Consider the following 13,962-nt stretch of genomic DNA (forward strand, 5'->3'; position numbering starts at 1 on the left):
AAAATTCAATCCGCAATATCCAGGTCCTGGGAATCGTACGCACATTTCATTAGGCTGTACGCAGAGCCTGCAGGGCTCCCAAGCACGACAATAATTTTATTTAGAAAGGTGAAGTGCAGCACCTCAATGTGAGAATGCAGCAATAATGAACACCAAAAATCTGACAAATTTCTGTTTTTGAATTCCGCTGCCCTGCATCTGTAACTTGTACACTTTTCAAAAGGGCACACCAGTTGCTTTGAAATGCTGCAGATGGTGAAACAGTACCAGCTAGTTTGTGTGTGTGTGTGTGTGTGTGTGTGTGTGTGTGTGTGTGTGTGTGTGTGTGGTTTTTACATCACACATACGCAAGGTCTCTCCGCAGCAGCGAGACTCTTGTGTCGTTCGCGGCAATTCACGTCTCTCCTACACGTTTTCTGTGGACCTGCATTTGATTTGCAGGGTGGGGTAGCAGTGATGCCTACATATTGCAGCTGTTAGCTCTGTTATTGTCTACTTGCTGAGTCTGACAAGTGTAGTGAAAATGCTTACTACTGCAGAGAATGCTTTTATAGTGGAAGAGGTTTTCCGTGGAGAAGGAAACTTTACAGAGCACGTGAGGCAGCAATTTATACTGCATTTTCCTGCTTCGAGGTGTCCGCATCTTTACCTGTATGTAATTTAATTCGCAAATTCGACACGACAGTTTCAATTTGCGATACACCACGAACTGTTACGCCCACCGTACTAACAGACTGGAAGCTAGTCAACATTTTGGACACTGCATTGCGAACTCCAACAAAATCGGTGACAATATTATTGCAAGAGAGTTGAGTCTGTCATATGACAGCACATAAGGTAGTAATCAAAAAATTGGTCACATAGCCTTATAAAATTCCACGGTGGAAGTGACGATGTGACACAAAGCGTTGTAACCATCCAGCACTTATTTGTCCAGTCTAATTCGATTCACCGTTTTCCTGGGCCTTTCAAGGGTATCTATGTAAAACACATGGTTGACACTTTGTCCTGGTGGAACAAATAATTTATGCGTAATTCCCTACTGTCAAAAAAGAAAATCTGCATTGTTTCGATCTTTGATTTGCTCATTTGGGCTTCTTTTGGTTGAGAACGTGGCACTTTGTCTCACGATCGTACTCAAAAATACAGAATTCGTCACCTGTGATGGCACGGCCAAACCATTTGCGGTCACTGGCAATCCTCTCAAGAAGATCAACACACATTTCTTTGACTGTCCTGCTCAGTAATGAGGTTTCTCGGCACCATTTTGACCCAAATATTTGCTTAAAATTTGATTCGCCGTTAAAGTGCAAGATTAACAGGTCACCCATCATCCTCGTCGTCAAACATCGGCCCGATCCCACAAGAGTACGCACACATTCAACATTTTCACAGGTTTTTGAAGCAGAAGGTCTCCTCGATCGAGATTCATCTTCACTGTATTCTCAACCTTCCAAAAACAATTTGTGGCAGTGAAAAACTTTTGCTCTCGCCAAACGATGTTCCCCATAGGCGCGTTTCAACTTTACAAGGGTACACTCACAAATTCCCCAAGTTTAACACAAAACTTGACTGCATAACATTGCTCTAACTTCCGCTGTTCCATTTTTGTCCATATGACAAAAAACACAACTTCACTGGTGATGCTCCAGAGCCTCACATGACGGCTTCACAGAGTTGAAATTCTGAGCATCTGGAATGGATGAACAAACCAGTCTATACCAGTAGAAAAATACGGCATTACCAGATAGTATGCTGCAATATCGGACTCGTTACTTTTCTCATACACCTTGTAATTGTAACACACCATCAAGAATTTTGCGTAATGTGTCGGTATATAGACAAAAAGCCATTACTGAGAGACAGTTGAGAGCAGACAACTGGAGTTGCATAGTGTGGTCTGAAGAGACTCAATTTATCCTCTTTTCAATTGATACATTTAACCTACGGTGTGTGTAGGATGTACTTGAGGCCAGAGGTGGTTCTGTGACAATTTGGGGGCGTTTTCCATACCTCAACTGGAGCTAATTTGTTCAGGTTGCAGTGAACGTGAAGCAAAATGTTTATTTCAACATTCTCAGTGACTGAGTGCTGCAGTTTCTTCTACACCTTCGTGATGAGTAGACTGAATACTCCTGCCTTCCTAAATGACAACAGCAATGTTCAACAGGCCGGTACGGGTACGTTCCCAGTTCGGCAAAGACTCGAGTACCTTATCGCACATTGACCGGCTCACTTTTCCCCCCACTATTAAACCCGCTGAAACTGTTAGCGAGCTACTCAGAACAGTTGGTGAAACATAGCATTTGACATGCGAGTGATTTTTTAGAGCATTATGGCCTAATCATCAGAGTCCTTCTTCAGCAAGACATGGCATATACACTACTGGCCATTAAAATCGCTACACCACGAAGATGACGTGCTACAGATGCGAAATTTAACCGACAGGAAGAAGATGCTGTGATATGCAAATGATTAGCTTTTCAGAGCATTCACACAAGGCTGGCGCCGGTGACAACACCTACAATGTGAGGACATGAGAAAAGTCTCCAACAGATTTCTCATAGACAAACAGCAGTTGACCGGCGTTGCCTGGTGAAACGTTGTTGTCATGCCTCGTGTAAGGAGGACAAATGCGTACCATCACGTTTCCAACTTTGATAAAGGACGGATTGCAGCCTATCGCGATTGCGGTTTATCGTATCGCAACATGGCTGCTCGCATCGGTCACTGTTACCAGAATATGGAATCGGTGGGTTCAGGAGGGTAATACGGAACACTGTGCTGGATCCCAATAGCCTCGTATCACTAGCAATCGAGATGATAGGCATCTTATCCGCATGGCTGTAACAGATCGTGCAGCCACGTCTCGATCCCTGAGTCAACAGATGGGGTCATTTGCAAGACCCCAACTACCTGCACGAACAGTTCGTCGACGTTTGCAGCAGCACGGACTATCGGCTCAGAGACCGTGGCTGCGGTTATCCTTGACGCTGTATCACAGACAGGAGCGCCTGTGATGGTGTACTCGATGCCGAACCTGGGTGCACGAATGACAAAACGTCATTTTTTCGGACGTCTCAAGGTTTTATGTACAGTATCACGATGGTTGCATCCGTGTTTGGCGAAACTGCGGCGAACGCACATTGGAAACATGTATTCGTCATCGTCATACTGGCGTATCACCCGCGTGATGGTATGGGGTCCCATTGGTTACATGTCTCCGTCATCTCTTGTTCGCATTGATGGCACTTTGAACAGTGGACATTACATTTCAGATGTGTTATGACCCGTGGCTCTACCCTTCATTCATTCCCTACAAAACCCTACATTTCAGCAGTATAATGCACGACCGCATGTTGCATGTCCTGTACGGGCCCTTCTGGATACAGAAAATGTTCGGCTGCTGCCCTGTCCAGCACATTCTCCACCAGATCTCTCACCAATTGAAAACGTCTGGTCAATGGTGGCCGAGCAACTGGCTCGTCACAATACACCAGTCACTACTCTCGATGAACTGTGGTATCGTGTTGAAGGTGCATGGGCAGCTGTACCTGTACACGCCATCTGAGCTGTGTGTGACTCAATGCCCAGGCATATCAAGGACTTTATTATGGCCAGATGTGGTTGTTCTGGGTACTGATTTGTCAGGACCTATGCACCCAAATTGCGTGAAAATGTAATGACACGACAGTTCCAGTATAATATATTTGTCCAATGAATACCCGCTTATCATCTGCACTAGTTCTTGGTGTAGCAATTTTAATGGCCAGTAGTGTACAAAGAAACTTATGGGCATTCTTCCTTCTAACGTCTTATTCCTTGTGTGACACCATTAGCGAGGTTAAAATTATGGTACACAGTATTAGCATCACATTTCCAGTGGCGTTTGATTTTTAACAGGTGAGCCTACATTCCCCAGTCCTCCCTACACCTCATACCTACTTCTCTGAGAATTTCACAACGAAACCAACTGCACGCAAGTTTAAATTTCAGCAGGAGCCAAAGACTGCTTTTGACTGGTTGATGTGTGCCATCAATACACTGGGGAGTTGGGTGGGGTCTGGGGGCACAGATTGTGTTCATATTTCCACTGGTCACGCCACTGCTCCCATTCGAGTATCAACAATTCGGAGGGAGTTCCACATTACCTCAGTCTCCGTATTACTTAAGATTATAACTGCTGTTCCAGTTCGAGCTCATCTCGCACATTTTAATTTCTACACCCTCTTTAGCACATTAATACTTGAATAAATTTCTGTACGAAAGAAAAGAACCAAAAATCGTGGCACTTTAAACGCGCCCAAAATACTCGTGAGAATGCAGCACTCGTCAGAATCGTCGGTAGCTCTGTGCAGAATCGGCACATGCATTCATAAAAAACAGTTAACCTTCCAATTATTGGCACAGCATTAGTAAGATGCGAATTTGCACTACTTGGCATCAAAGGGTTAACAACAGTAGTACAGTACGTACACACACGAAAAAAGTTTTTTAGTTATATCAAACATTATTCTGTGTGTATCTGTTAAGCTGCATACCGCAACTGCCGATTTCTCGAGTTCGCAATCGGTAAGGTGGTGTCGACATTCTGCACAAGAGTCAGAAACAGTACAAATAGAACCATCAAAAGCCACCTATAGGCTACAGAAGTCCGCCACAGCAGCAGCCTCGACAGCCTGTCACTACCGAGGAAAACGACGATGGCGGTTGCCAAAAACTCTATTTTTTACCCAGATCTTATGCGCCGAGAAAACTGACAATGTTTTACGTAAGAATATAGTCGGGAGGAAGTTTGTTCTCTGAAGTCAAGTACAGCAAATCAGCTGCTTAGCTTCCCTCTCGGCACAGAACCTGCAATAGAACTGACAGTTGACACCTGCACTCAAATTTTTTACCTCATTCTGAAATTTTACTTTTCTTAGCAGAGCAGTGCAGGTCTCTCAGTCACATTCCCCCCCTGAAGACATCCTCCACATACAACTGGCTTCAACAAAAAATTCTTTAGGACCACAGCTCAAAACCCCAAAAATTTTTAGCAATTACAAACGCTGCAAGAAGAGCAGAGAGCAAGTTAGTACGTTAGTAAGGAGAGAGAGAGAGTTAGTGCTAGGTGCAGACTGTTAGAGTGGGCGAACCTCTTCCCAGGAGCGCATGCAGGTTCTCAGAGTTAGGCCAGCGGCCCAGGCGGCCGCCGACGCGCTCCTCCCCGTCCTCCAAGTCGACGAACTCCTCCTCGGGCACGACAGCCTCCCGGTCGAAGAGCGACTCCTCCACGCCGAGCAGCCCGTCGTCCGCGTCCGCACCGTCGTCGGCGCAGCCGGTCCCGACACTGCTCGTCTCCGACGACATGGCCAGCAGGGACGAGCCGGCACCGAACGTGCGGCCCACACTGCCGTAGATGCCCAGGCTGCTCCCCGAGCCGGTGCGAGACAGCGGGGGCGGGACCGCGCCGTCGCCGTCGATGTCGTCCGCCGGCTCGGAGGTCGGGGGCGCGTCTGCGCCGTCGACCTTTCCGGGGAGTTTCTTCCGGGGCAGTGGGACGGGAGGCGCCGTGTCCTTACCTTTGGGAGCTACGGGGGGGGGCGGTGAGTGGGAAGGAGAAGCGGAGTCAGTTAGCAAAGCGCGAGCCACCTTTAGCCTAGTCGGTGATTTTGTGCCGTACGGCATCGGGTCACGGTCGGAAACTGGTTTCCCCGACAAGGAAAAGTCCGCAAGTGGTGGGGTCGACTTTTTGAAGCTGTCTATACGGCGGTGTACATCGAGGTTCCAGGTATCGCACCTTGCAGCCGTTCGCCCTGGCGGACCCACATTTGCGAGTAATCGACAAAAATAGTTTCCGAGTTTCGCACGTTGCTCTACAGCTTTAATAAAGAAGCATTATGTAGATTAGTTGCATAGTGTAATGATTATAACATGAGACTGGTATGCAAGAGGTTTTGAGTTTTAATCTCATGAAGTCCTCTGAAATTTTTTGTTTTTAAATCTTTCTCAATATAAGTTTGATAGTAATTTGATTCAACTAATTGGTTTAAATTTTTTATTTCTCTTACTTCATCACATCATTTTAATCACCACATTAACTTTTTCAGCTTTCATTTTCTGCCCTACAATTTCGTTTCCAAGGAATCTTTCTGAATGTCCTTGTTTTAATTAACTTATCGTAACAACATAAATTCAATTTCTTCCATTTCACCATCCAATATTTTCATCCATGTTATTGCATTCATTATTTATATTCCTCATTTTGCTCGAATTTCATTTTACTTGTAATCCCTTCATTCATTTAGAACTTCATCAGTGTTATTTGATCCCTAGTGTAACTTGCATTTATGTTTCAAATGTTTGTTTGACGATTAGTATCCAAGAAAATGAACTTTTTTTTAACAAAAATATCGTTTCTGAAGCAACTACACAATCAATATAAATGGATTATTTCGTTGCTGTTGTTTTTTTCTGATAAATTGGGACTTTTGAAAGTTTAAATATTATGACGGGTAAATGAACATAATTAAAATCACAAGCACAAAGCTTCCAGCTAGAAAAAATTATAGGAAGCAAAAAGAATAATTTAAAAAAGTTAATACAGTAATTAAAATGATGCAACAAAGGAATAGAAATAAAAAACTATATTTAAACTGATTAACTGAATAAAAACAATGATCAAAGTCATTTCAGTAAAGATTTAAAAATAAAAAATTTCAAAGTCCATGGTGACAACTCGCAACCTTACACATAAGAGGCTGATACTACATCCGTTACGCTATGTGACCAGTCTGTATAATATTTCCTTTCTTAATGTTATAGATAATCATGTAAAATTACGATTTTTTTTTTTTTTTTTGGTCAATCACTTGCAAACGAGGACCTGTGAGGGTGAATGGCTGCAGGGTGCAATACCTGGAACCTCAACCTACAATACCACACAGACGATTTCAAAAAATTGATCCCACCTCTGTGGACATCTTGTGAGAACAAAAAGTAGCAGTTCAAATGGCAATTTATTTTCGATCTACTGGAGGCCACCGTAATATTACCGTTACCAGACGTACCGCAGATCACACAAGGAGTCGGTGCTCGGAGGCGGCGTGTACTGCTGAGAGAGCAATGAGTAGTTAGCGACGGGTACCTCTCTGTAGTACACAGACACTCTTTGGGTAGTTTGCAGTCTTGGTCTGGTCAGCAGTATTTTAACTGAAACAGGTGGTCTCCAATACAACAAAAATTACCTGGTATTTGAACTGTTACTTTTTTCCTCACGTCAAGTTCCGACACATTGCAATTTTTCGTGCCCAACAGATCATCTCCTAATGCTGCAGACATCATCAGAGGGTGTAACTGTGCATTTGATCAATTTTGAAGCTCAAGAAGCCAAACTGTTTATACGCTAACTGCTCAGTGGCCAGGTCACGACATCGTCCGACTGCTCCCACAACAGACCGCGGACTCGTGCCGATCTGCGTTACAGAGCACGTACTACAGAAGAGTTGGTGCCGGTCGCTTTATTTAGCACGAAGGTCCATGACTTGCCCGATTTCCATTCTTCCCTCTTTTCTCTTAAAGATTTTTTTTGTGGTTTTGAAGTTGTACATCCTATCACAGTAATGACCGGACTTTAAATCACAGCATCACAGAGATGGATTTGGTGATCCTTGCTCCTACCAGACAATCTGTTGCTGCAAATATATCCATGTTGGCCAGATATTAGTTCTTGTTTTCTCTAAGGAAGTTGCCAATGCTTCTTTCTTATGTAAAATTGGTCGCATCAGTCCAACAATCTGTGAGCCCCATCACTTGTAGATAGAGCTTGATTATTTAAGAACTACTTCCAGAGAAAATGGCTATGCTACCACTGGAATAAAGAGAGCTGGAGCTTCTAGTGAGCAAAAACTAAAGAGAAAGTCATCCACTCACTCCTGAAAGGATCAGCACACACAGTACTGACCCCATTTTCAATGAACAACAAAGAAGTTTTAATTCTTTAATACCCGCTGCTTGCCACAGCAAGAGCGCAGTAACTGCCTTGCACACATGGTCAAGAGTACATAGTAACTACTAAAAAAAGCATTAACATCCGGATTAAAGAAAATAACACTTGTTGTCTGGGTAACACAGATAAATTGCCAGTAGCGAATCTTTGACTGTGTAAAGAAAATTGCTAAATTCGTTTCTCTGATGCTTTAGTTGCATAAAGGTCCAGTCATTACTACACTAGGATATTAGAAGGCCTACAAAAATTTAAAAACATAAAAAAAATGTTAATAGAAAATAAAGAGGACTGAAATTAGAGAAATTGTGTGACACAGCACCATACCTTCCACGCTCAAGAGCTCCGTAACACGTGTCGGTGAGACTCCGTGATCTCCGGTGGCGGTCGGATGAAGTTCAAACCTGATCGTTGAACAGCTGCAGATTCACAGTTCGGCTTGCTAGCTGATGAGACGACCACACGGCAATAGCATTTTTGTGATTTTTTTAAATTTATGGTACGTGAGATTTAGACCTCAAAATTGACATCCTAAAGCAGTTCCGATGCAACTCTCAAAAATTGTTGAGATATTCAACTTTGCAGTTTTCCAATGAACTTTAAAGTTAATTCCCTAAAATAAAGGTGATTGTCATGACAGCAGCGTGGCTAACTCAGTACCATTGGAGAGTGGTAGCCAGGGGATAAATGGACTGGTGGTTTGAATCTCACTACAGTCTTTTTTTCTATTCAAACCTAATCCCTAAAACATTTAAATATAAAATTCATCAGATATTGGCTAAATTAACACACATCTATTTATTTTTATGAAAAATGCATGCCTTTTTTCTAATTTCATATTATGCACAAAATTTCAGTTTTCATTGCAAACATAACTTCTTAATTATCAACATTTTATAAAATATTATTAATACATTTATAATGTTTTTTTTCAGACAATTTTTATTAATATTCTTTCATATAATATTGATTAGGAGTTTATATTTGCAATGAAAACTGTAATTTTGCATGTAATATGTGATTAGAAACAAGACACCACACATTTTTCATAATGATGATGATTAGATGTATGTTAATTAGCATATATTTGATGTATTTTATATTGAATGATGGAAGTATTTGAAATGAAAAAATAAAATAAAATAAAATAAAGAAAGAGGAAGACCATTGTGAGATTCTAACCAACTAGCCTTTCGTTGCACACTTACCATTCTCCAATGCTACTGTGAGAGCTATCATGACAATCACCTTCATTTTAGGGAATTTATGTTCCTCAAAAAACATCAAAGTCAATTTTCTCAAGAATTTTTGAGAGTTCCATTGAAAGGCTTTGGGAGAGTGATATTTTAGTTCAGAAATTCATGTACGATTAACATAAAAAATTGCAAAAACACAGTAACCAGATGGTCTCCCGGTGAGTCTTTATAACCTCTGACGATGTTGCAGTTTTAGGAGAAGGAATGTTAGACACACAATGCCCATACAACAAAAAAACACCAAGGATGAATTATATTAGCAGTGTTATGAGGTACACCAGGAAGGACTACACAGCTTGGCTAGCTACTGAACAAACAGGACAGCACAGACAAACAGGTTGGAAAGTAAGGTCCTACCAACTATTTTGCCCAGTTTATTCCCACTACAAGGTTGGCTTTACTAATGGTACTATATAATGGGGGCCACTTTAAGGAGAATAATCTATGAAACAAATGAGTACTGAGGATAATACAGTGTAAAATACTTTCAGATCTCAACTACTATTTTTGGTGTATCAATTAATGTACAATATAATGCACAGAGCAGGTATTTGACTGCCAAGGTAACAATTTCCGCTGATCTCCACATTTTTCAAACAATACGAAGGCACAATTAGTTTCCTAAGGCCGGATGCTACATCATAAACAAGCATTTAAGGATGATTTCGCCTTCCAGCCCTGACATTTTATCCTCGAGTAAGTTAGTATGTTTCTTCATCACTTAAGTAGTTTTACAACCGAGCAGCTTCATGGAATAATAAATTGGTTTAATCTTTGCTGAGGTACAAATTTTATGCAACAGTATCATCAACACTAATTGAAATTACTTTTCTGCATTGGATCATATGACAAGGTGGATATTCTCTCAAAATATTAACTAAAAACCACTTTTTAGTGTATTAACTTTTTTTCGAGTGCACACATTGGAGTAGGATGTACTGGTACAGGTCAGCCGAGGGGAGGAAGATAATATTCTCGTGTCTGACAAGACCAAGTATTCAAAATATGCAAGAGCCTGCCAAATACAGAGTTATGAAACCAAACATGTCTTGCCACATACATTAAGAATTTATAGTATCTTTCTAGAATATGTTTCAAAACAAAAGTATACATCTGCTGGCGAAAAAGTTTATTTTGACTGAGACATACCAAGCAGCAAAATATTAAGCATTATTTTGAAAAAGGACTTTTGCTTAAATTCCTTAAAGCTGAAATTTGAGTAATTCCTGAATTACCATCATAATAATTACTTTATTCTGACAGCACAATGTCACAAATGGTGTTACATTACATTGTAGCAATATTTAAAATTCAAAACTCGTGTAATTAAAAGCTTACATTTTACGGAACTTTCTATACATGTCATCTGATATAGCTTCTTTGTGTTACACCAGTGATATCTGATGCACAATGACTTGTACAATTTAACTAATTGAATTATAGAAAATCCATCCACTGATCTTTTCAAGACTGTCATCCCACAAGCAAAGGATTTAGAATTCATTTCGGATTAATGAAACAGTCATGTTTCCTTTCACCTAAGATCACTGAGCACCACGAGTTCACTGGATTGCAATTTCCACTGCTCTGAAAAGTGTTCACCCACAAAAATGGTCTGGCCGAAATTACTGATCAACCAGACAATTTCAGGGTGTCAGAAAAATTGGCGGAATAGCTTGCATTAGCAGGTTATAATTTTTTGCACAAACTGCAGCCTGCAGGAAACAAGTGCAAGTCAAATGTTTCGATCTTCAGGATTGATGATGTAACAAACACTACAACCATTTCATCAAACAATTACATTTTCTGCTCAGGTATGGAAAATAATGTGCGATTAGCTTTCAGAGACTAAGCAATCTCTCTCTCATACGTATATATCTGTGTGTGTGTGTGTGTGTGTGTGTGTGTGTGTGTGTGTGTGTGTGTGAGTGTGTGTGTGTGTGTGAGTGTGTGTATGTGTGTGTGTGTGTGAGTGAGTGAGTGAGTGAGTGAGTGCGTGAGTGCGAGTGTGTGCGCACGCGCACGCATGGACTCCTTAACTTAAAACCCCAAGTTATCTTGTTTCTATCATTTTGACAGAAACTTAAAATCCCGAGTATACTCGAGCAACTTAAGAAAAGCACCTTGAAAAAAATAGAACCTCACTTATTTCTGAATCAGCACCGACAGTTGGGTGTTTGGCTGCTAGAGGACATCCAGTACTGCATTAGTAGGATGGCTGTCGCATTTTGGCCGAGTTGGTTCTCACTAGCTATCGTCTTTACGTAGGCAGCTTTCGAAGCTCAACAAGAAAATGCACACTTTCATACTCTCTCCTGTATTATTATTTAGAATGCTATGACAAAATGACAGCTATAGTGATTCTGAGTTTGACATTGAATTTAGCAGCTCAGAAAGTGAAGAACAATATAATATTACTCGATTAGAGACTGAAAGTGACGACAGTTGGTCTGTTGAGTGATAAGTGCTTGCCAATGGTATGAAGTAAATACATCCCCTGGCTCCAGCCAGGTCCTCCAAGATTTATGTTCACAGCAAACTGTTGTTAAATACATCGGTAGAGTTCATAGCTACACAGAAACTTAAGTCATTTTCTAAGTTTCAATGTATTTTAGACAAAGTTCAGAGCACAAGAATTGTCGGTGATGTTCAAAATTGTGTAACTCCTTATTTTGAGCTATAAAAGCTATCTCTATATAACTATATGTAATGTCATTCATTATGGGATGTTTATCATTAATAAAATAATAATATTTTTGTAACAATTTTTTTTTTTTAATCGTGGAGTTATGGGGTTAAACTAACTTAACTAAGTTTCCACGTAAACATATGTTGTGTAACAGCTATTGACAAAACAGCTTGTGCTCCTTCACTCTTTGCAAAAGCAATGACCTATGTTATATCCTTAATATGGTGAATAGTTTTCTTTGATATTTCTGAAATGCTACTTGCAACAGATGGCCAATTAGTTTCCATTAACGCCTTGTCTACTGCTTATTTCCAAAACAAGCCTAAAGACAGCCTGAGCCTAATAACTTGTTTCTGCAATATCCAACAACCACCGATATGATAAAGAAGTGGCTGAACTGCTTTAGGAGTTAATTAGAAAGGTTACTACTCTCCGATTTCACGAGTTCTGAAACTAGTTTTCCGCTGGTGTCATGATACATTTAGATATAAAGGTACATTCTCACTGGTAGAATATGTGGAAAGTACAGCAGTCAATAACTGAAAATACAGCTGCAAAACTGACGAGTCTTGTTAGACAGTTCTATAATTCACTTCTACATGTAAATTAGTGTATGTAGCCATATGTGAAGTGGAACTACAATTTATCAACTATAAGTTCACTCTTGAAAATCATAGCAGTACCCAACTGGGATAAAACTACCACATCAATGTTTGATCTTAACACTGTTGCATAACCAGATCTCTGAAGTTTTTGAGATTATAATTTTCTGGGCATTATGCTGTGGTTTAATGCAAGTTTTTATGCATGACGTGTTGTTTGCTAGCACAGGAGACATCCTCAGAGGCTATGAAGACTAATGAGGGCACAGAGAGCACAGAACAGCAGACCAGCTGTACGACTGGATCGAAGAGTTTCTAGAAAAAAGAACTCTGCCTGTCACTCTCAGAAGAGACAAATATTCAACCTGAAAGCAATTTCAGGTGTAGCCCAAAGGAGTGTTACTGGAACATTGCTTTCCGCTATACATATTAACTTAAGTTCCACGAGGCTTTTCACGAACAACGCTACCATACACAGAGAATCACAAAGATAGAAGCTGTAAGGAAATGAAGGAACACCCATGAAGTATTGACACTTCATGCAAGGCTTTGAAATTGATCCTCCACGTAAACAAATGCAATGTAGTAGAGACATCACATAAATAGTTCACAGGTTGGTATTAGTGAAGATTGTTTGATGCTACAACCTCGAAAGTTACATCAGATGTAGTTGGGAATTGAGGGAGAAGCCCATGTTTTTGTTTTTTTTCAGTATGTATTCTAACACAAAATTGTCAAGAGGTAGAAATGGACTGTTACTCTTTAAGAACAGAGGTCGTATTTCAAGATCGAAACTTTACACAGCAAAAACTCGACAGAAATCTACGGTGTGTTGAGCAAAGTTTGTGGCGAGTCTACAGTGGACCATAGTAGAGTTGCATGTTGGGATAATCATTTTTGTGCTATTCATATAAGCACAGATGATACTCCAAGACCCGGAAAGCCAAAAACATCAACAGATGAACAAAATGTGAAACTTGAGGCAGGTGCTCATGAAGAAGATCACAGTGTCACCCATGAAGAACTCTCTGAAACCACAGAATGACCCCACAAACAATTTGAAGAAGAGAAAAATTTCTGCGAGATGGGTCCCACACTGTTTGACTGCTGTGGAGAAGTAGAAACACACGGACATTGCGACCTCGCTCAAAGAAAGATTCGACCGTGAAGGTCAAGGATCCTCTTCTCAAATTGTCGCTGGTGATGAAACGTTGATTAGAGACTTTGAACCAGACTTGAAGTCACAGTCCAACAAGTGGAGAGGTTCAGATTCTCCACATCCAAAAAAATTCTAACATGCCCAAATCTCGGGCAAATAACTATTTTTGCTTACGATTACCAAGGATTTGTCACAAAAGAGTCCTATACGGAACAAGTGTCACAGCAGCATTTAATCATATTCAGGTGAAACCTGCAAAGAAAAATGCA

The 13,962-nt window shown here is 40.8% G+C and overlaps 1 protein-coding gene across 5 annotated transcripts in view; it reads right to left on the minus strand.

Moving 5' to 3' along the window:
- Positions 1 to 13,962, minus strand: part of LOC126295342 (uncharacterized) — a 673,108-nt gene that overhangs the window by 68,862 nt on the left and 590,284 nt on the right. For 3 of the 5 annotated variants that reach the window (XM_049987810.1, XM_049987809.1, XM_049987811.1), the window contains exon 11: positions 5,139 to 5,573. The exons of the other annotated variants lie outside the window; for them this stretch is intronic. In XM_049987810.1, coding sequence (XP_049843767.1) covers positions 5,139 to 5,573 — 435 coding nt within the window. The remainder of the gene's footprint in view (positions 1 to 5,138; positions 5,574 to 13,962) is intronic. 5 annotated transcript variants of the gene reach the window in all.

The sequence above is a fragment of the Schistocerca gregaria genome, chromosome 11 (assembly GCF_023897955.1).
Source record: "Schistocerca gregaria isolate iqSchGreg1 chromosome 11, iqSchGreg1.2, whole genome shotgun sequence".
NCBI lineage: Eukaryota > Metazoa > Arthropoda > Insecta > Orthoptera > Acrididae > Schistocerca > Schistocerca gregaria.